At 45.2% G+C, this 23,362-nt stretch overlaps 1 protein-coding gene across 1 annotated transcript; it reads right to left on the bottom strand.

Moving 5' to 3' along the window:
- Positions 1 to 587: 587 nt before the first annotated feature.
- On the bottom strand, positions 588 to 22,702 carry SERTAD2 (SERTA domain containing 2). The gene is made up of 2 exons (XM_007464111.1): positions 22,400 to 22,702; positions 588 to 5,828 (listed from the first exon to the last, which is right to left on the bottom strand). Exon 2 carries the CDS (start codon positions 5,822 to 5,824, stop codon positions 4,889 to 4,891), a length of 936 nt encoding a protein of 311 aa, XP_007464173.1. The 5' UTR covers positions 5,825 to 5,828; positions 22,400 to 22,702; the 3' UTR covers positions 588 to 4,888.
- Between the last annotated feature and the right edge of the window lie 660 nt (positions 22,703 to 23,362).

The following is a 23,362-nucleotide window of genomic DNA, read 5'->3' as shown; positions in this document are numbered from 1 at the left end:
GAGGATGTTAGAGAAACAAGCAGGTGGCAGTGAAGAGCAGATAGGAAGCAGATGCAATAACTGGAGGCGAGGGGCGAAGGGGGTCCGGGCTGCGGAAGCTGTGATAAGTTCGGAAAGGAGGCGGCGGAATCACACCTGGGAGGATGATGAGGCCAAAGAGAGGCCCAAAGGGGAAGGCCCGGCCCCGTGGGGGGAGCGAGGCTGGTATAGACCCACTGAGCGTGAGATGCCAAAGCTTGGCAGATACCAAGTCCAGAGCCTGGGAGAGAGGTAGGGGCTGGAAATACGTTTTCAGAGTCCTGAGTGGATTAGGAACCCTCGGGAAAGCAAGCAGGAGTGGAGGCTCAGCAAAGAGCTGGAAAGAAAAACCCCAACGTTTAGTAAGAGTTGGGGGAGGAGGTTCGAGAAGGGCCCAAGAGGCAGGGGGGAGAACCGAGAGAAGAGTGCTCCTGAGAGTGAGAGACAGGGGGCGGGCGACGGCACCAACTCCAGCAGAAGCCGCGGGCAGACCGTTCCCTGACGTGGGCAGACGGTGACACACGAGCTGGCTGTGCTCCGGGCAGAAGGAAACTGCAAACACGCCTCTCTCATCTTTTAACTGTTTATTGTATAATATAAAACTACAAAAGTAAGACTGCTCATTTCCATGTACATTTAATCTGTCCAATTGTTTAGATTACAGCCCAAACCTACATGTGAATACAACCATCTGGGTTCCGATGTGACGTCTAGTAATATTGCATAGAAAAGGCACAGCTCTCAGGTCTGTGGGGGAAAGGTTACACCTCCTGTTTGACAAAAGCCCTCCTCAAAAATCATGCACCAAACATGTCACTATGTACATCTTTTCCAAATCTTGGTTGTTTGCTCGTATGGACCGACTTCCCTTCCAAACTTGTTATCCCCAAAAGACGTCCAAAATTTTTATTGGCTTTTGTTTGCAAGAGCATTTGATCCTGGCTAATTCTCAAGAACCATTCAGACTCATTCTCAGAAGCCCTGAAAACAACTGTACATAAGCAGGACGCACACACTTCACTGCCATTGGCAGTTACTGGAAGTCAACCATTTCCAGCAGAAACAGGTTAAATATGCTCTTTTCAATTATTTTCAGAAAGCATATAAAGGTCCAATTTGTAACAGCAAGATTTTGAAATTAAGACAATTCATACAGAGAATAACAATCGCTGCACAAAGTAGAGTCTCTCTCTCTCTCTCATTATTATTTTTTGCACCTGTCACTTGAGAAGGCTGCCCTGCGGATTCATAATTCATTGTTTACCACAAAGGTGGTTAATAAATTTAAGCTTTAAAAATGATCCGTAAGTTGACACTTTGGCTCTTTGGAGTTTATTTATTTAAGGAATTTCCTTGATCCATCTCAGGGCAGCTGGGACACTCCAAGGGCCTATGGCAATAAACAGCACAAGTGAGAAAGACACTCCGGTGGAGGCGGCTGTGGCTAGCTCTCACCCTTTGGTGTGAGCAAGGGCGTCGGTGTGGATGCCCCTTCTGTCATAAAGAGAGAAAGTGCGACTAAAAAAACTTTAAAAAATATCAACCCTTTGATGCTTGATTTTCTTAAAAATTTGGAGGTATTAAAACATTCCTCATCCATACCTTTTGCATATTTCAAATCGACCCATATTAGAGGAGAGAGTAAAAATGAACGTGGACTGTGCATACGATGAGAAGACCCAGGGGTCTGGCTCGGACCCCCTTTTAATACAGATTGACATTCCTACAGGAGAATAAATTCCTACATACATTCTGCACATGTTACGATCCAGATGTTGTTAGAGCTCCACAGTAAAATAAATATATTTACACAGAAAAAAAAGGAATAAATAACTTATGAAAAAAATCACTTCAAATTCAAAGCTCTTATTATTCTGCTCTCATCTTGTCACTTCATTGCACATCACTGTCAATAATTGTCCTCTCCCAGCCCCACCCAGCATGTCTCTCTGTCCCTCTCGTAAAGGCACCTCAAACTGCCTGCCTGACTCTGAATGCCACAGGATGTCCTTTAGAAACGGGAAGGCACTGCTGCCGGGTGGCATCTGGAAGCACGTCCCACACTCAAGCTGGGACTTGGAGATCACACACAGGCTCACGTTCTTCCCTGTCGGGACATCACTTTGTAAAAATAAGACACAAAGATAACTGGAACACTTGATGGTTTTGTTCTTTTGAAAAAGGGCCACTAATTCCCCACGTCTTCCTCATTAGACCTTGAATATCAAGAATTTACGGTGAGGGTGTCCAGAGAATTAAAAAGCATTTGCGTGCTGCTGTTGGGGTTTTTGTTTTTTGATCCTGAAGCCCAGCCTTACAAACGCGGGAGAGTCAGAGAACCACGTGTGGGCAACACTTCGCTGTGCTTATTTGAACTGCTGCCCAACATATGGGATTTGTTTAAACACACGATTTGCTAATCCAACCGAAGTACATTTGTTCTAAGTTACTATCAATCAGTTTTTAACAATGGCAAATCAGCCGCCTTACCCTGTTATTGTCCGGAATAATCAACACTATTGTGCATGCACACGTATGTGTATGCGGGCGGCATGTGGAGAGTCTGCCAGGTCCTTGAGTTAGCAGAAGCATGGAGTCTGGTCGGACTTGTTCTCTACAGGAAAAGGAAGCCCTTCAAACGGACAGGCACGGTGACACCGGAAGCATCTACAACAACCCTCACCTTAACTACATGGTCCCTGGTCCTATCAAAGGGAATGACACATCTGCAGTAGTAAGAGGTGTCCGGTGGAGGGTGCTTGCTGGAGAACAGTGCAGTTTGATCGGTTTCTCACTGCTCGTCTGAGTTGATAATTAGCCTTTAAAAACACATTCAAGTTGGCGGGAGGGGGTGGTGGGGGAGTAAATCAGAACATAGAAAGATTTAATCATATCATACACGAATCTTTTGCTTAGATGAGCAGTTCCTTCATCAAAATGTATTTGCTTTGCCATGTGTACTATAAAAATAAAACTATCTATGGCTTGTTTAAAGTGCCATTTTATAAAGCTGTCTTTTTTAATTGGCCAGAAAGACTCAATTTTATCCATGGCAAGAAGTGAGCAGAATTGGTGACTGAATATTGACAAATGACCAACAACAAAGACAACAACAACAACACAAATCCCATAATTTAAAAACTCTTAAATAAATATAAAAGTTATTCCTAAAGAAGCCACCTGCATTTCAACAATATAGGTTGTAACCAGCTAAAGTACCATTGGAAGAAAGAAAAAACTGAAACGGAAAGGCCATTAACAATTTCGGCAACAAGCATGATACATTGCAAACGTTTTAAAATTAAATGTACACCACTAGGAATAAAAAGCTAGTTCTCAAGTTCTCCTGGCAGAGAGAGGATGGCAATGGGGAAGGAGGGGAACATGCATAGAAAGTCCTGTCTATTTGGGTAAAACAGCCTTGTAAAGTGTAGTTAAAGCAGCTGATTTAAGAAAGCAACCAGATCGGAGGCCGTGACGCAATGGGACCAACTCCAGGTTCAGGAGCCATGCGTGTTACAAGAGTGCATCCTAGGCTGGGCCGAGGAGAGCTGGGCTCACTGTGGTGATCGTGAAGATGCCATTTTCAGCACTTAGCAACAGAGGGAAAGAAAGCTCTAAGGAAGGGAAGCAGGAAAAGACAACAGAGCGACGTGATGGATGCCTTCTGGGGGAGAGTTCCTTCTTGACGAGCCCTAAGCGTCGCAACAGGGTTTAGTTCCATGAAGAGGTCAGTTGCTTTTCATAAAATTCTGTTTGTGTGTAAAATTTCAGGTCTTCATAAAAATTATGCCAAAAAGGGAAAGATCTGGGGTTTTGTTTAAAAAAATAAAAACAATTAAAAGCGCAGACTTGGCATAAATACAATGAGTACTTGGTAGCCTTCCCCTCCAGAGAGAGAGCTAAAGAGAACCATCACTTAAACCCCGAGCTCCATGGCCACCTCCCGCCAACTGCTTAATGCAAGTTTGATGAGCAGACGTGGCTCTGGCTTTGGAAGTCACAGTGCTGGCGGGTGTTCATGCCAGGGGGTCGGTGCTTGTGAAATTTGGGTGTGATATCTCCTGGCCCTTCTTAAAGCGCTGCGTGTGTGTGTGTGTGTGTGTGTGTGTGTGTGCATGTGCGCATCTGGGGACATCAACTGCGGATTGATTTGATCCAATTTTCTCTTTGCACCAAACACATATAAAACATTACAACTCTATAAAAGTACAAGTGCAACTTGTACATCTGAAGTTTGCAGGAACTATGTGAGCAAATCCTATCAAAATAGCTATCTCATATGTATAAACAGCATTTGTTTTTAGAAAAACAATATCATAAACTGCGGAATCTGTACAAAAATATAAAATAAATTTGGGCAGCAGTTTCTAAACAGCCATGTAAATGCAACACTTACGAGGAGTAGTTAATGCCTCTAAAAAGGCTGAATTGCCAAGTCAACCTATACAGGGCGAAAATGCCGGAAAAGGTACTGAGATTATCTAAATAATATATATATATATTTTCTTTTTTTACCTCTTGCAATAAAACTTATAGAAAAAATAGACAAATATGCACATGCAATTTACAGCTTTTCCAACTTATTCCTTGTGCTTCACTTGAACTGTTTATTTTTGTCATTCCACATAGCAACATTGTCTTCAAATGTATTCTTTCCTATTCCCGGGTACTAGGTCTCTGAGGAACCACTCAAAAAAGCATATTAAAAGTGGTCATACTTGGATGAAGGCACTCCAACTCTGCTCAAAGCAAAAACTAGTGTGATCCTTTTGTAGAATGTTCTTTTTCTCAGAAAAAGGCAAGCAAGGGTACATGCACAGTGCGGAGAGCTGTCGGGGTGCGGGGTGCAGGCGACGGGCCCCGGGGCTCAGGACCCGACCAGCACCTCCATGATGTGGTCCAGCTCCGTGAGGTCCATCTTGAAAGGCTGGCTCGGGGCGACGGGCTGGCTGCTGTAGGGGGCCAGCGTCTTGAGGAGGTCGTCGGCCGACACGGGGGACATTTTTGAGGATGTCCCCGACGCGGACGTGCAGGGGTCAAAGTCGTACATGGACGTGTCAATGTCGGCAAACAGGATGTCGTCCAGGGTCAAGTCTGTCAGGAAGCCCGTGGACGTGGTGATCTCAAAGTTGCCGGGCAGGGAGTCCATCAGTTTCGGGTCGTCGGGCCGGCTGTCCTGGAGCCCCTCGGGTCTCTGCGCGCCGGGCCCGCCGGAGTCCCCTTTCGGGTCGTCGGTGGTGGCCTCCGCGGCCTCCATGGAGGTAGATGTGGGACAGAGCTCCTCGATCTCGTCCAGGGCGGAGGAGAAGCTGTCCTTTTCCGGCGGGAGGGCAGGAGGTGCGAGTCTGGCGGGGGCCGCAGGCTGCGTGGCCGGGGAAGTGCAAAACGTGTCCTGGTCGTCCTCGAGCAGTGAGGCGGGGGTGAGGCAGGCCTCCAGGGGCGCAGCGCCGCCCAGCTCGCAGGGCGCGGGCGCGGGGTGGCTGAAGGCAGGCGGCGCCTCCCGGTAGCTGGAGCCCAGCGGGTCGGCGGGCGGCGAAGAGGCGGGGAACGCGGGCCTCAGGCTGCCCTCCTGCTTCAGCTCCTCCTGGATCCGCCTCAACATGTTGTTGATGAGCACGGTCTTTTGCAAGCTGGGCTCTGTGAGGGGCCTGTGGTTGTAGAGTTTCATAAGGGAAATGTTGAAGATAGTCTGGCGCTGTAAGGTGTAAGACACCTTGGACGGACCGTCGGAGGGGGACACAATTTTGCCTTCCAGCCCATCTTCATGCTCGTCAAACTTCCGTTTTCCTCCTTTCCCCAACATATATCTGCCAAGGAGAAAGGAAGGAGATGGAATCAATCCCACAAAAAAAGAATTTCCACCGTAAAAAAAGATACGGATTCAGAGGTCAGGACCCGGACTTGAGTTCCCTGCCCAGGGTTGGTTACAACAGAGGAATTCATTGGGAAATCTACCTTTGTGTGCCGGTGGAGCAATTTTTGTCACTGGGTAGTCTGTTGAATGTATTTCTTGAGAAATGTGTACAACACAGACAAGTTAAACGTTACCATGGAAACCGTGATTTTGACTTTGTGCTCCGGGGCTTGCGTTCGCATGCCTACGGCATTACCATGCAGGTTCAACTTCCCTCCCCCAAACAGATCTATTTTTAAAGCCCAAGAAAACACTTACAAATACTATGACCTAAACAGGTAAAGGTATCATAGATTACAGCTTGAACACACCTAGAGCGATGAAAAGAACCCAGCTGGAGAACAGGGAATATGTACAATTTTGGTAGAACCGCGTGTGCTTTCAAAACGCCGTTTCCTTCCTCATCACACATAGAGCCTTTCTGCCTGTTTGGTGACATGTGGCGAAGTGCTTGGACTGTGTTAAATGACCACAGTGATCGAGCTGCCACTGCTTTTCCGTCTAGAATCAAGTGGAGGAAGGTGGACTGCCCAGCCCAAGTTTTCCCATGGCTCAATTTCATCGCATGCAGCCATGCCTGAGTGCAACTGGACTAATTTAAAAGAAATTTGCTCTGATTATTATAAGCATTGCTGTTTGGGTACTCGACACATTTCTTAAAACAATGCCTACTGTGATTCCAGCAGGGATTTCAAAGAAACAATGACCTCCTATCTCAGACCTTGAACACTGGGGAATGGGTTGGATTTTAACTCCTGCCTACCTCGCCTGACACGCACAGCCTCGGAGGTCTCCTGTGTGCTCTGGCCTGAGTGGAGACACCCTCAGCTGTCTGTGCCTTCAGGAGAGAGGTCCTTTATCTCGGAACTTCTACCAACTAAACAGCAATCACAAGTCCACCAGCCTTTGACGCAGAGACCTCACTTTCCAACCAGTGAATCAAGAAAGCTGTCCTTACACCGTTGTTCAGACCAGCAGACATGCTTCTAATCAAGCCAGGTCCACGCTCGCTCCCTATGCCCTCTACACCACTTACCCACAGGCACGTGTTAATGCTCTCCTCAAGGCCACTCACTCTTTCTGATATCATCACACACAAGAAAGTGCTTTGTAGTTATCCAGTTTTTCTTCTCAAGGCGACTTGCCTTTTACTGAATGGCCTCCTTCAATCCTTTAACTCATCCCGCATCTACGCTGTCTTGGGCACTCTGCCAGAAAGTGGGTAGTCCTGCACAGGAATAAAGCCTGGTCTTCAAGGGGCTGAACATCTTTGCGGACACCTATTGTCATTTTCAATGAGGAGTCTCATCCTAAAGGAATAAGGCCAACCGTAATAAAACTTCCCAGAACTTCCTCCCAAGGCTTTGTGAAAGAAGGCCACGCTGCCCCTCCAGGCAGACAGACATGCAGGTGGACACAGAGCCTGGTGCACAAGTCCCACTCCGGGTGACTGCCTTCATGTGCCTCAGTCTCCAGGAGAAAAGGACGAAGACAGCTGCAAGCCATCAAGTCAGAATCAGCTTGAGAATTTGTTAACACTCATAAAGAATGTGGAGTTGCTTGTAGGAAACACTTTCTCTCACTTTGTAAACATTAAGAAAATGGCTGTCTATCATCACTAGGACCAAAAACCAGTCCCATAATTAACTGTTCTCTGAGGCAAGGAAGGTATGATAGTAACAACTCCCTTATCTAATGCTTCACATGACAGAAACATTTCCTACTGTTCAGTGCTAAAAGCCCCGTTTGTATACACACTTTGCACAGAACATTTCCTATCTAAAGTATCCGTGCCCATTTAAACTTGAGTGTGAATCAGAGAGGAGGTGACTTCATTTCACATTACAAAACACTTGCTACTTTATGCATTAGAAGTATTACCGGACAACTGTGTTTTGAAACAGATAACTGTATTCACATATATGCCATTTGTATTTGTCTACAATTTAAGCATTTAATGTCACTTCTAGAAAAACTCCATTTTTACCAAAGAGCTCACCAAATGCATTTAATTATCATATAAAGCTGTTACATAATCTACGTTATATGCTATAATTTGAATGTACCCAATACATCCAAACGTGTGCCAGAGTACACAAGTGCACACGCACACACACTCTAAAACAGTGTTTCTCAAAGTGTGGTCCATAGATGGAACCAGTCTGTAAACTGTTACTAGTTCATGGTGAGGTAAGTAAAGATACTGTATTGTTTAGAAACTTTTACAGCAGATTTACAGAGTAATTATATCTCTGTAAATACAATTTTTTAAAACGAGGCTTCTATTTTTACATCTTTGTACTCTTATTTCATTTTTCTAGTAATTATTTTTATCATGTTTTACTAAAGTACCGTCTATAAAGGAGGAAAACACAAACAAGATCGTCCTTCATCACAAAAAGTTTGAGAAGCACTGTCCCAAAGTGTAAACCAAATACACAGCTCAACACAAATTAGTAAGCTCACCGCCACTTAAAATTTTTACTGGTTTTCTGGACAAGTAACACTTAGAAAAGACAACGTAGACTTTTCCTTTCTTTTAGTCATTCATGCACAGCTGTCTTTTAAAGACTTGTTGACAGGAAAAAACAACAGGGCTTTTTCAATAACTCATACTTCTCTAGAAATAATCACCGAGCACATAGAACTTAAATACTTAAAAAGCACGTGGTCCTATAGGCATTTAGCAGAATTCCCATTGCTGAGGGAGATCTACAGAGATACTTTTCAGAGAGATTTCAACATGAGAAGCGCCTAATTTCCAATTAGAATGATCTAGCTGGTCATAGCTGTGTGATAATCTTAATGATTTAGGGAAAGCCTGGTAAGACATTCGTAATGCTCTCTGGAAGGGGACAGAGGAGGGCCTGTGTAAGCAAAATCTGTGAGCGCGAATAGGCAAGACGAATCGAATCCTGGATGCTTCTCAAATGTATAAATAAGGACTCATGATAGAGTATGGCTCCAAGCAGGTTTGCCTTCATTTTTCTATTTCATTTTATGAGGCAACACTGCTCTACACACCCAGTAAGATTGCAAAATGCACACAATCCTGACTTGTAATCTGAAGTCTATCTACATTTTTACAGAAAGGAGTGAAAAACAACACAGTAAAATCTAATCCACATTCCTACTTAGAACCTTAACGTTAAAAAGTTTTTTTAATTTAAAATTTGTAAAAAAATAAAGTTTTCCCAAAGTTTGCTTAATACACTGTTGAGAGTCCCGTCTGCCCACGTTCAGAAGAGGCCTACAGCTCCTGAAAGTGAGAAGGACCCTCACTTGGTGCTGTGTGAACGCCACACCTTGGAGCAGACACAATTCAAAGAAAAGACAAGCTTCGCAAGAACCCAAGGGCCAGGCTGCCTGAAGCCTTTTCCTCGGGCACGCTAAGACAACAGCAATACCTCTTCAGGCCACTGGAGAGGCAGGTGACATTTTAAAAGGCCTCACTTGGCTGCAGCCTGAGGATGGAGCAGTGGCTGGAGCTCATTAGGGGCTTCAAGCTGACAAGAGGGAAGGGGGTGTCTGCTGTTCCTGCCCGAGAGGCCCCTTGGCAGTGGACCTGGACACCAGGGTGGTAGCCTGTAGTTCACCAAAGGGGGCCTACGATAAGTCGGTTTCCAGGCCACCCCGAGGCTTGGCGCCCCACTTTGCCTCCTCCCTTGGCTTGAGAAGACCCAGGCCCCAAAGCTCATGTCTTCTATCCAATCTTTCAGTCAAAGGCCCAGAAGGGGCCCTGAGCTTCAGGGCTGGTTAGAGATCCCCACATGGGGGAGTGAGGTGGGTGCTCCCTCCCTTTCCTGCCCACCCAGAGGGGCCTAAAACTAACCACAGCCACTCTTTTATTGAATATTCACTGGCTCTTAATATAAGGTCCCAGATAAAACACCCTCCCTCCCCAATAAGCTTGCTAGAAAGAAACTCCTAGCATTCTGATTTGCTTAACGTAAATTTGGGCAAGTAGTAACTGTAGCAATCTAAGTTTTGAAAATAGAGACCAAAACTCAGGGGTAGCAATACAAATGAACAGTTCTCTGCCGGAGTTTTCCAGGAAGTTTAATAGTGAATAAAACTCTCCAGATACTAAACCTGGCTAGCAGTTGTGCCGCTTTCATTAGGAAGGACCCTGCCCTCAAAAGCTACAATCCGCTTGGGCAGATAATCAAAAGTAACATGTCACTGGGAGATTCCTCAGAAGAGAAAGAACCAGAGAAACAGGAGAAGATATCACCTGTTTGGGAGTCTGCAATTCCAGATTCTGAATGGCTCCCACAGCAGGGAGTCTAAGAGATTAGTACAGACTGAAGTGACCAGGGGACTTCTGGGGATAGGATCTGAGGTTTCCGTTTAAGGCAGGATTGTCTCTCAATGTCGGTTTCCCACCCCAGATGGTAAGCCCTCTGAGGGTTTCAGACTGTTCCGTTCGTCTCTGTGTCCTCAGGTTAGGGCAGTCCCTGATACACCGAAGATGCTCCAGAAATAGTCACTGGATGAATAGTAAATGGAAAGAATGAGGAAAGACACTGAGGGACAGCCAGAGAAGGACTGTAAAACAAAGACAGAGATGTGCGTCTTTGGCTCTGACTGTAAACTTGGCATGGGAGGGAGGGTATGACAAAGGGGAAGGTTGAACGAATCTCAGAGGGCCCAGCTGTACAGGGCAGGCCCTGGGTAAGGAGATTTGTCAGTATCCGAGGCACAGCGGGTGGGCAGGGATGCCTCTCTCGATCTTTAGTTCTCAAACTTGGGGAAGCATCAGACTCACCAAGCGGGCTAGTTAACACAGAATGCTGCCCCCCCGCCCCCCCGCACAAACACACACACACTATCCCAGATTCTCATTCAGTCCGTCTGGTGTGGAGGCCCAAGATGTGCATTTCCATCAAGTTTCCAGGTGATGCTGGTCTGCGGACCTCATTTTGAAAACCATGACTTCCTTTTTTCCCCATCCAGCTATTTCATATGTAAGCCTGAGAATATCTTTACTCAATTAAACTGGAGTCTAAAGGGCTTCCCTACTTGTGCCTAAGCAGGTAAGGAAAAAAAGAATGAGCAGCGTTTCTGTGATGGCAGCTGACATTAAAAAAGGAAGACTACATGCAGAATTAAGATGTCTTCAGCTCAATTTTAATGATAAAGCTCAGCTTCTCAGACTGATATATCAGACCCCACCTGCTCACTGGGGCCTAGATTCTTCTTGCTGTGATCACAGAGTGAATGGCAGTGAGGCCTTATGCCCAATGTCCAAAGAGAAACTGGAATAGTACCTATGTGTTAAAAGGGAGCATTTCGTAGCTTTTATATTTTTTAAGGCATTATGGGAAAAAAAATGCAAACATTAAAGGAAAAACACAAGCAATCAAAAATGTTCTTTTAAACTCAATGTTTTTCAACTGTTTAAAAGCTATGCCTTGGAAAAAAAAATTTAAATCACTCTCCTTTAATGTTATCTGAGCTGTCAAAATAAATGTTATGATTTTTAAATTAAGAATATTAAATCTACTTTTGCAAACCACCACTTCTGTCATCCCCACTAAACACAACAAAATCCACTGCTTTAACCTGCAGCCCTCTGTGGCCACTAGTGCTTCCTAGAGGCCCAGAGCCTGGTGGCCGCTGATTGACAGGTGCACAGAGGGGGCTGTGTGGCCCCTGCGGGCAGCATCACTGCTCGGGCTTGTGAGAGGCCCAAACTGGGTACCCTCCTCTGTGCACCACTAGGGCTGTCTTTCTGACTCGCCGCGGGTCAAAAAAAGATGCAAAAGACTGCATTATGCTTTAACTCAATTCATCCCCCCAAATAGTGATCACCACAGAGAGAAGGAAAACCCTCCATCTCATCCTACTCAGTATCCAAGGGAATTAATGCTACAAAAGGCATTTAAAAGAAGGTCAAAATTGATAGCTTAGTTCCAATTTCTGAAGGGAGGAAATGACTGGGGAAGGTATGACTGACCACATGATCAAAGAGGCAGCTGAGAGCGGAGGCAAGTGGCCGGGAAGGGAGTGGAAATGGCTCCCAGCTCAGCTCATGCATCCAGGCGGAGGGATGATGCTCCACACACAGAGGTGGGGCAGACAGGGGAGATCCCAAAAGACTTACTCCAAAACACCTCAAGGCCCGATGGTTTGTACTTTGTGTACATTTTCAAAAGCTTGTTCCAATTTCCTTTTGGAGTGTAGTAAGTGACAACTAGAAATCCAGGGCTTTCGAGTGTAGCAGGCTTAAGTGACGTATTGTCTCAACGGTCAGTTAATGAGGCAGAACTCAGCCCTGGTGTCTGCTGTCGGGGAAGGGTAGTTACTAGTGGGGCCCTCGGCTCCCAGAGAACCGGTCTCCTTCTACGTCCTCACCAGGGTGAAGACCCTGGTGCCTGCTTTGGGATGAGTCACTGGTCTGCACACTTATGCCTGCGTCACTAAGTCAACATCTCTCAAGTGAAAGGCTCCTAATCCAGAGGGTCCCCAATCTCCTCACCTACACCATCCTGTGTGGCCACTGGTGTGATTACTGGTTGCTGAGGAGTCCAGAAGTGCCCATGCTGACACTAAAAATCATAAAAACGAGGCATTTATGGTAATGCCAATGATTCAGAATGATGATTTTTCCTCATGGATCTAGCCAGTTTGAAGAAAAAAGAAGCTAAGACAAGACATGTGACGAGTGTCTTCAAACAGGCTAGCAGAGGCTATTTCCTCACTCTGACATCCTGAGCCACCAAACCCAAAGTCCTGTAAGTGGAAACACATTCTTTCAGCTTCTTTTGGGGGCAGCAGCAGAAGAAAGGAGTGCCCCTGGCAAAACTACTGAGTGTGCGATAGTCTTCCAAGAGCAGAAGAGAGGCTGGCCAGAAATGCTGGTGAGACAACTTCTGAAACAGAATATTCTCATCTCTCCTCTCCTCACCCCAGACACCTGCCTTACAATGAGCTCTGGATCCTGCTTTTGAGGTGGTCCAAATGGAGAGCCTCTGCTCCTAACCAGGACACCTCCCACCAGCTGTAGGCGAACTCTGGGAAAAGGCTCTTCTGTCAGACAGTCACACAGCAGCTCCCAGGAAGGAAGGAGAGGCCCCAACCCCCTTCTACGGGGGGAAGCCAGGTTTGCTCAGACAACTTTCCACACTGTTAAAATATTACACCTTAAAAAACACCCAGGACTCAGAAATCTGATAACACCTATGCTTTTAACACCCCTCCTCCCCCAAGTAACAACAGAACCCACCAGGAGAACAGAAAGGCCACCCTGAAGGGACATGCTAGGTGGTGGTGCCGGCAGATCGGGGAGAGAGCTGACAGAAAGGAGGGGTCAACCTGAAAGGATCTCCCAGCGGGGGTGTGCCATGTGCCGTGGCCGCTGCAGTTCCCCCAAAACCGGGGTGGTGAGCCTCCAGGAGGTGCTGTGGGTCAGCACTCCTGCAGACCCCAAAGTGATTGCCTCTGGCCTTAGGGAACGGCAGAAACACGGGCAAAATTCCAACGGGGAGGGCTTCCCTGGTGGCGCAGTGGTTGAGAATCCACCTGCCAATTCAGGGAACACGGGTTCGAGTCCTGGTCCGGGAAGATCCCACATGCCGCGGAGCAACTAAGCCCGTGAGCCACAAGTACTGAAGCCCGCGCGCCTAGAGCCCGTGCTCCGCAACAAGAGAAGCCACCGCAATGAGAAGCCCGCGCAACCAAGAGTAGCCTCCACTCGCCGCAACTACGGCAACGAAGACCCAACGCAGCCAAATATAAGTAAAATAAAATAAACAAAAAAATTCCAACAGGGAGAAAGCCTCTGCGTGTTTACAGACAGGGTGAGGACTCCCAGAAGACAAGGGAGGGTTAGTAACTGAACACCTAAAGCTGCCCGGATCTGGGAAGGTTTTTTTTTTTTTTTTTTTTAAAACCCAAGCTCATCCAGGATGAGGTCCCTGCAGTAACATCCATGCTAATTGGTAAGTAAGACGAAGCCTTCCCTAACAAATCAGCAATGTAATTATGAAGCCAGTCACTAGATCAAGCCAGTTAGGGGCGCTCGCCGCGGCTCCGAAGCTGTAACCCGACACCACTGTTTGCCGCGGCGCCTCCCCGGGCTCTCCGGGCGGCGCGGGGGACACGGGCTCGGCCGCAGGCACTGCACGGCCGCGTAGCCGCGATCAGGCTCTGCATTTGGACCCGGACCGCCGCGAACAATCCTCCTTGCTCTCTTGACAGCGTCTTAAAGCCTGGGAGACAAACATAAATTAAGCCAGGAAGGCAACCTCGAAGTCAATTAAAACAACAACTTTTAAGGTTTGGGGATGTCTTCCTCAAGTCTACATTTTAAGAAACTCTAGCTTTCCCTCTCAGGATTTTTACACACTTCTATTAAATTGAAGACGGTTTCTGACGCTGCTGGTTTGTCAAACATCATATTTTCTCTTGGAAAAAGAAAAGGACGTTTAAAAATGGTGACAACTAATTTCATTTAGTAGGCAAATTCTGGGAGAGAGTGTTTCAAATGAATATTTCTTTGGAATAAAATACGGCCTTGTTAATAAACATCTGGAAAGAAACATGGGCTTTTTAGAATGTAACTGTTAAGTACTAGAAAATGTTTCTAATATCCTGTCTTACTGGTTCCTCCGCCAGCTGGGAATTTTAGGTTTTAAACCTAACTCTTAGGAAGCTAGGGACACCAGTCACCTCTTCCAAAGATACTGAGAATGCCAACAATTCTCTTATTTTACCTAACAATTCTGGCTAAAAGCACTGCACACCTAAAGTAAAAGATTGAGCCTAATTATACAGTTTCTAAACTTAAGTTTAACAAGAACATAACATGATACGATGCCTGGAATTTGCTTTAAAATGTTCTAGAAGAAAACGGCCGTGAAGATGAAACAAAACTGACAAAATGTTGATAACTGTTGAAGCCGGGTGATAAGCACAAGGGATGCATTGTACTCTTCTCTTTAAAGTTTGAGTGTGTTGGGAATTTTCCTAAGAAAAAGGTAACACACACACACACACACACACACACACCAATACATACTTTTAAAATTCTACAAAGTAAAAAATCAAATAAGCACGATAAACTATTTACACCCTTAGCGAGAACTATTATATTAACCTGATAGGTTATTTTACATAGAAGAAAGCTATAAATGCTCTATGTAAACAAGCACGCCCAGAACAAGTGGAGACTCCTCTTAAGCTTTGAAAGAGCATATCACATCTAACCACGAGGGGGCGCAGCAGAGCAACAGGCACTCCTGAAGTCTGGTTATTCACTGCAATTTCTAACTAGAGATCTCTCAAAGTATGCACATTTCCAAGATTGTTCCCAAATTCAGGTCTCCATAGGACACTGCTAAGCAAGCCAAGAGCCCTGCAAAGACCAAACTAAATTATTTTATGCTATGGTTCAAAATCTGGAAATACTACATGTAAAAAAGGTTGTTGTCTGTATATAAGTAACACTGATGTTTCCAAAACCATGGTTAAAAAATCCATGGAGGACTCCTGAAGTGAGAACAAACACACAACAACAAACATACAACCTGAGTGATAGGATGTGGACTGGGAGAAGCCAGCAGTTCAGAATTTCCAGTGGGGGCATCCTAAGGTGATTCTCAAGGTTAGCAGTAGGAATTTTACTAGGATAGAAAAGCCTTCAATAATCCTACTGCTTCTTAATAACAGGAAATTACCTCCACACTGAACAGAAATGGCTTCAGGCAGTTATTTCGGAAAACTTCATAAAGAATATTGGGGAGGAGCCGTTTAATCGTAAAATGTAACTCAGGTAACCTTAAAGAGATAATGAAGCAAGTTGACTGTATAACTTGCTGGAATTCTTCCTACTCAAATTACAAGTTGAAGTTCTATGATACTGTATGTTCAATAACAGTGTTCATAAGACACGAACTATTACCACCAATCCTTCCATATGAAACGTGGCAAACATGAACTATTATAATGTTATTTTTATAAATAATATATTATTGTAGTCATTAAAATTATGATGCTCGTCCACACTAACTTGGTGTCAGGAACACATCTTTAGCATGCTGAATCTAAAGCCTCATTATCATTAAGAGAAGGAATTCTTAGATTTTAATTTCTTTCCCTTAAGATTATGTGCCAGTAAAGGCTAGCCAGCCTCACCCCACCCCCATTCCCATGCATAATGAAAATATTTTTTTCTCCAGTACTTGTAATTGCCTGGATGGGATTCTGTTGTCAACCCTCCTGTACCATCTTTTCCCCAAAGATACCTTGTTTTTCCTCTCACACTAGAGACCCTTAATAAACAAGGTCAGGGGGAAAAAGCTTAGGGTAGAAACCCAATGCTTTGCCAAAAGTATGTGGCAGTGTTTGGTTTTTTTGTTGTTGTTGTTTTAAAGGGCGCTCTCAGATACATAAAACAGTCATACTAAAAGAGGTAAATATAATTTTCTAGAACAAATCTGTGAAAAATAAAATTGCATCTTAATTAAAACAAAAGATTACCATCTAGGTTTTGTTAGCCAACTAACTTGCCACTGAATAAAACTAACAAAAACTAAGTATGCTACATGGGGAAGTGTTTTTATGAAAGTGTTTCTTACAGGTTATTATTAGTTTTCAATCTTCTTTGTTTTCAAATTGGGAATGCTTTATTACTGTGAAAAATCACTTAAAAGAAGGCATGCTTTATATTCCTCACAAATACAGAACATATTTCATCTTTTAACTTTCAATCTAAAGAGGAAAACCAGATAAATATTCTTTATTTACTTATTTACTCACTGAGTAAATCTAAACACTGTACTGTATGGTCTAAATCTGGATTCCTTAAAAGAAAACTATCACATTTTTACAATATGACATATGGGTATAAAAATTTAAGGTACGTGATAAAAGACATATACTTGAGAGATGCGTAAAGGAGAGGAGATAACTATTCTACTATGTAAATATCTGTTTCATATAAGCAACGTACATATTCAGAATGTTTAGTTAATTCTAAGAACTAGGCAGGCTCCTGTTAAGGTTTTACAAAGACAATTTAAACTTTATATCATATACTTGAATAATTCACAAAGTAGAAAAAGGAAATGAGGATACAAACTATGCTTGAGGGCAGTGAATGACACTTAGTAAAGATGGCAGCCATTCATTTTTTAAAATAATTATTTTGGGGGTATTTTGAGATAAAAGGTATTTCTTCCCAAGGACTTCTGGGTATTGATAATTAGTGACCCACAGAACTTTATTTACACAAAGTCATTTAGTCAAATACAATAAAATTAATCAGAGCACCACACTGAATGTAATAAATATTTATTTTCTAAGGAAACTACCTGTCAGAACTTCAACTTCTATGATCTTCAAGGACCTTTAAGGAGACCTGCCTCCAACCCACCCCACTGCCACCCCTGAACATCCTGCCTATCTTTAGGGGCTTCAGAAGCAAGAAGGCAGTTGCCACTTGAGGAATCCACGCTTTGAATTTGTTAACCAACTACTGTTAGACAGCTAACAACCAACACCAGGTAAAATCTACTTTATTTTATATTTCCGGCCATAATAAAAATATTTTAAAAAGCAGTCTGTTTAAAAAACTGTTCAGAAAAGACCATCACCAGGTTTGTGACACGCACAGAGGCAACGCAAAAATTTCTTCATCAGCTACGGATCACGCATGGTGCTCAAATTCCTCTGCCAGCTGGGTTTTCTACGACAGCAGAGAAGACAGAGAAGTACACACATACATGGAGATTCCATCCTCAAAAAGGGAAAGAAATCTGAAAAGCAAATCTGTATCATGTATTATTGTAAAATGGGTAACCACTAAGGGAGGATCAGATTAAAACAGTCACCACCTCGTTATCTCATTGGTGTGGCTAGAATTTTATGCAAACCTGTTCTGGTGCAGAGATGACCTTGGGACTTTCAGATTCCCTGAGTTTAACTCAACACTTCTAAACACCAGGGTGGGGTACTCCAGCAGGCCTGCCTGAAGCCCGGGAGCTGCGGCTGGCGTGGAATGATAAGCAGTCAGCCAGGAGAGCAGAGCAAGGGGCTAAAGGTTGATCTGCAGCAAGTAACGCTTTATTATTTAATTTTCTTAACCATGGCATGATCAAGTAATACTTTTTACTTTTGTTCAACAGGTTCACACAGACAGCTAGAAACACGAGTGAATGAGTGTGTGTGTGTGTGTGTGGTGTGTCCTGAAGAGCCAGAATTCCTTCCCCTTCACTATTCTACCTGAAACTCCTTAGAAGCACAAAAATGCCTGGTTTAGTGTCTTGCTTTCAGTTAACCACCTATGAAGGTTTTTAAAGGAAAAAAAGCTTAGAATTAAATAGCAACTCTGCAAAGCTACAGGTTTTTACAAAGGGACAGAAAGATAGTAATTCAGACATGAATTCGTTTTAAGAGCTGAGGTTTGCTGCTACCTGGAGTTACTGGAGAAACAAAGCTGCCTTTGGGCACCTAAAACTAGTCAGACCTGCTGTAGCAGCTGCACGGGCGACTCCAGAGCTGTCCTCCGCTCTCCTCCCTCCGGCCCCCACCCCGCGCATCCGCATTGCTCACTCCACTCGGGGCGGCGCCGAACGGGCCCACTCAGCCCTCCTCTGCCGTCCCTGCTCAGGGGCAGGGCCAGCTCTGGACACACGGCGTGCCAGTGTAAGAGGAGGCCAGACAAGAGAGCAGATGCTGACTCCATTCTGAACTGAAAGCTGCAGTTGGTGCGGAATACAGCTTCTGTGTTCCCAGGTTGCTAAGATAGATACATCAAATTGTGGGGTTTGCTTCAGTGAATCCTGGCAGGGATTCCCAATTAAGTTGAGAGGAGGGACGGGAGATCTTGAGAGGAGACGAAGGAGGCTTTCCAGCTTCAGCAGCCCTCAGACCACAAAGACAGCAGAATTTCCTTCCAAAAGGGAGTTTTCATTGTCTCTATGGAGTGCTTGTTTAAATGATAAGCATCTGTTTTGTCCTATTAGGAACCATATGTTTTCAAAGATACTGCGATGTTTTTATTTTGAAATTTTTATTTGTATTTCAAAGAAAATTTTTAGACAGCCAAGCATGTTTTTGTTTGTCTCATGATCTTCAAGGGAAAAAACAAAAAAACAAAAAAACAAGGCATCTATTTATTACCCAGAATAGGAATGTCGTCTTATTGGCCTGACATATGCCATTCACAGATTCATACAAAGAATGAACTGCCACACAGTGCTCATGGAGAAAGACACTGCTCCACACAATGAGTGATGGGCGCTCCAGGGGACAGTGCTGCTCACAGGGTTTCCCAGCATCTGCACGGAGGGCACAAGTTTGCCTTTAACACCAACCGCACTGGCCATTGGAGACAATAATTTCGTTTAAAAGATACGCTAACTTTGGTTAGTTGCTTTTTCCTTCAAGAATATTGAAACTAAATTAAATATCCACCCATTTCTTAAGCAAGAGTCCTAGCTTGGGGGTTTCGGTCAACTGTTTAAGGAATAATTATTAACAGTCAGTAGAAAATATATGATATGTGCATATGCAGTGGCCACTGCATTTTTAGATGTTCGTGTTCTGCTGGTCAGTGTTGATTAATGGAAAGACCTATGAAAGTAGCTGTTACCCTTATTTTAAGGCCATTTTCACTTAAAACTGGAGCTTGCCCTCTGGTGCCTTGAGCATACACCTGATCTTTGCACTCAGCAATCAAAGACACCTCTCTCTCATCTCTCTGCCCCCTCTCCCTCTCTCCTTTGGCAAGAAACTACTGCAACTACAGCTATCTCCTATAGGATAGGCCGTAAGAATAAATATGAAATTTCTATAGCAACAAAATTTTAAAAAGTTCTACAAGTGAATTAAAGTTCACACTCCTAAATACCATATTTATCTATACATTTTAAAAATCTCTGTTGTAATACTGACAAAGTCGTCTTGTTTTTTATTGATATAAACAGAATATAAAATAAAGGTGCATGCTTTTACTAGTGTTCTCTAACAAGGAACCACAGCAAAAGAAACCTCTAAGGGTTTCTGTTGTAACTTTTAACTTTCTTAATAGCTAAAGTGTAAAATATTTTGACCAAGGGCAGACTTTTAGTATAATTTGCTACTGATAATTTGAAGTATGCTTTTATTTTTATTTATTATTTTCTGTCAGTTTAATTTTTGACAGAAAAAAATCTTTATGTATTTGTATGTCTGTATATATGTATATATCTTCAACCTCCCCTTATATGTTTTTTAACTGCTTTGTGTGTGTGCGCCTTTCTAAGTAGCACTGTAACTTTTATTCTGTCATTGGAACACTGTTTAAAATAGCATATGCCAAAAGTTATCAGCTGCTACACAAATTTGAGTTTTAAAATATCAAAATATATACTAACTATCTCATTATTAATAATTCAGTGCATGGCAACTGGGTAAAATTTCTATTTCAGCTTCTCAATTAAATAAAAAAGCTTTCAAGGGGACAATTCAGCAAATAGAAGTCTAAAGGTTTTCTAAATCTGAGTTAATATCCCTTTCTAATTTTTTTAAGGGAAACAGGCTGGAGCAGCTGTTACCTAAGAAGCTGTGACACTCGCCTGACAATAAAACTGTTCCCTAGGACACTCGTGTCGTACACTTGGTTGGTATTATAAAATGTGAGTCTTCTCTCCCACCTATTGTAAAAACGCAAGAAACAGAGCTGAATGTTTAAGAAAAAGAAAGGCTGTCAAATCCATTTCATAAGATTTCTCACCTGACAGCAACATGGTTATGCACATTTTAATTAGGGGAGAGGAAAGAAATAAAAATTATTTTAAAGGGTTCCAAACTTGATGAACAACATAGAAACTTTACATTAACATATGATATTTCTAAGTAAATCAATAAAGCTAAAGGAAAATTTCTAACATTTATCTCTCTTTTCGTCGTTTTTCCACGAAGAAACTGCTAAAATGAACAGGAAAGCGGAGATGCATGAACGAGCTCTTCTTGCTCGTGCCAGAAGCTGGGATCTTAGGATGGGTATTTTCATCCTCAGAGCACACCCTACTACACTCAAATCAGAATAGACGGCTATAAAAAGGGGGAGGACTCGGAGGAACTCTAGGGGTGAGATACGCCTTCTGAGTAGCTGAACAACCACCCCCCCCATCAGCAAAACAACCCAGAGGCAATCAGGTGGACTGTCCTCCAGGGGTTGAGTGGAGCCAAGAGCCCACTTCACTCTTGTCAGAGACTAGTCCCTAATTATAAAAGGCTACTTTGAACACTTAAGGCCTCAGGGATCCTATTGGCTACTACAACTTCTAGGCTCTTTACACACATTATGGACATTTCTTAACATATATTGGGAAATCAAACAGTATATTTCATGAACAAAGCTTGAAAACATATACTGTCTTCCTTAAGACCAAATGAGGCTGCCCAACTTGATTAAAATTAAAACTGGTATAGTCTGAGGCTAGATGTCTCGCTCGCCCTGCTGATTGCCCTTCCCCACTCAGTGCCTGTAAAAACTTCCTTTCCACCTCCTGAAACATCCTGAAATTAACCAGCTTGAAAGCAAAAAGTTATTCTAAAACAAATTATATCTAATCTTTTTGAGAAATTTAAGGATAAACACAGAACTCTAATCTCAATCTATTACTATTACTTCTGCTAAAAGTAAGATAACTCGTGGCCAAGGGGGAAAAAAAACAATTTATGATCTTTCTCTCGATGCAGTGGCCCTCTGATGGCACCCTGTCTTAATGGTACAAAGTCCAGGGCTTGGGAAAGCTGGCTACCCTCAGCCCCCTCCGTTTCAGTCATAGGCGGTCACGACCAAGATGACTTGTAGATTTCTAACTTAAAAACCAATGAGACATCAAGTTTAACATACATACACATTCAAAATCAATTCACTTGGGCACGGGCGAAAAGAGGGTGGAGAGGTACGTTTTTAAGCTAAAACACAGGGAAACTAACAGAAACACACTAAAGCAAGTTGGATGCAAACCCGGCCACAGAACTCAAAAGTGAAGCAGCCTTCGCGCCAGCAATACGAGCCTTAAAAAAAAAAAAGTCTCGCACGTTCACAACAACACAACCGCCACAACACGCACACATATCCCAGCTGTAAAAGCGACAGCTCCAAGCTCCCTCCGCCCCGCCGCTGGGCTCTGGTTAGCTCCCGACCCCCTCCTGACCCCGGTCCGTGACTGCCCGTCCCCTGCCCTTCCCCCAGCAGATCTGCCCGCGAACGCTGGGGGGTCCCCGGCGCTGGCCCCGGGGGTCCAAGGGAGCGGGGCCGGGAAGCAGCCGGAGGGAGCGCTCCTCCCGGTACCTGCTCCAGCCCAGGTCCCTCTCGCCGAGGCGCCCGCGACCCTCGCGGCCGCCCGGGCCCCTCCTCCGCCCTCCCGGCTCAGCCGGCCCTGGCGAGGTCCCAACGCCGCCCCCACCCACCGGGAGCCCAGCGCATCCAAGAATCCCCTCCAGCCCGGCGCCGGGAGAACTTACCACATGCAGCTCCACCTGGGAACTAACACATCAGGAGGGGTTTCTGCCCACTCCTCAAGCTACTCCCGCTCCATGCGGAATCCCCAGCTCCGGGGGCCCGAGGGTGGCTCCGAGGAGCGGGCTGGAGGCGAGACCGAAGCTAAGACTCCGCCGTCCTCTGCCTGCGCGCTCGGAGCATTATACAATGGTGGAGGAGAAGGAGGCGGCGGCGGCAGGCAGCGGAGGAGGAAGCGGGAGGCGGGCGGAGGGGGCGCCCTGACCGAGCTAGCGGCAGCTACTGCTCCAGCACTCGCTGTGCAGGAGTGACGTGCGGCCAGCGAGCCTCCCGCGAGCTCCGGGCCCTGGGCTCAGCAGGCCCCGCCCCTCGGCCGCCCCACCCCTCGGCCACCAGGCCCCGCCTCTTGCCGGGCCCCGCCCCCTCCCCCGGAGGTCCCGGGAGGCGCGATAAATGCCTAGCGGGGCCCCGGCCGCCCCAGGAGCAGGAAGGAGCAGGCGGAGCACGAGAGACGCCGGGTGGCAGCGCCGCCCACGGCTCCCTTCCCAGCCGGGGCGTCCTTGATTTTCTCTTAAGGGAAGGCTTAAGGAGGAGGGGAGAAGAAAAGAGAGACTCCGGCCAGGGGACCACAACTAACCACCAAGAATCCCCTCACACCACTCATGCAAATGACGGAGCCGCTAGTGACAAAGGCGGCGGCGAGAGCCGCGCGCGCACAGCCCGCTGAGTCGCGCGACCACAAATATGACAAGCATCTGAGCTATTCTGCAACTTGGGGCCGGTTAGCCGGGCAGGCAGGGTCCCGGGGGGAAATGGAGGGAGAGAAAATCAGACCCCAAGGCGCGGCGTTCACGCTGCCGGCGGAGCTTTCGAGACAGGCGTTCCGGGAGGGCGGAGGCGGCGCGCCCGCAGCTGAGACCCTCTCCGACGCCCCAGTCTCAGGACGCACTAGTGGCCCGCAGAGACGT

This window comes from Lipotes vexillifer, unplaced genomic scaffold (assembly GCF_000442215.2).
Source record: "Lipotes vexillifer unplaced genomic scaffold, Lipotes_vexillifer_v1.1 scaffold311, whole genome shotgun sequence".
Taxonomy (NCBI): domain Eukaryota; kingdom Metazoa; phylum Chordata; class Mammalia; order Artiodactyla; family Lipotidae; genus Lipotes; species Lipotes vexillifer.
This window is presented reverse-complemented; position numbering and strand designations above follow the sequence as displayed.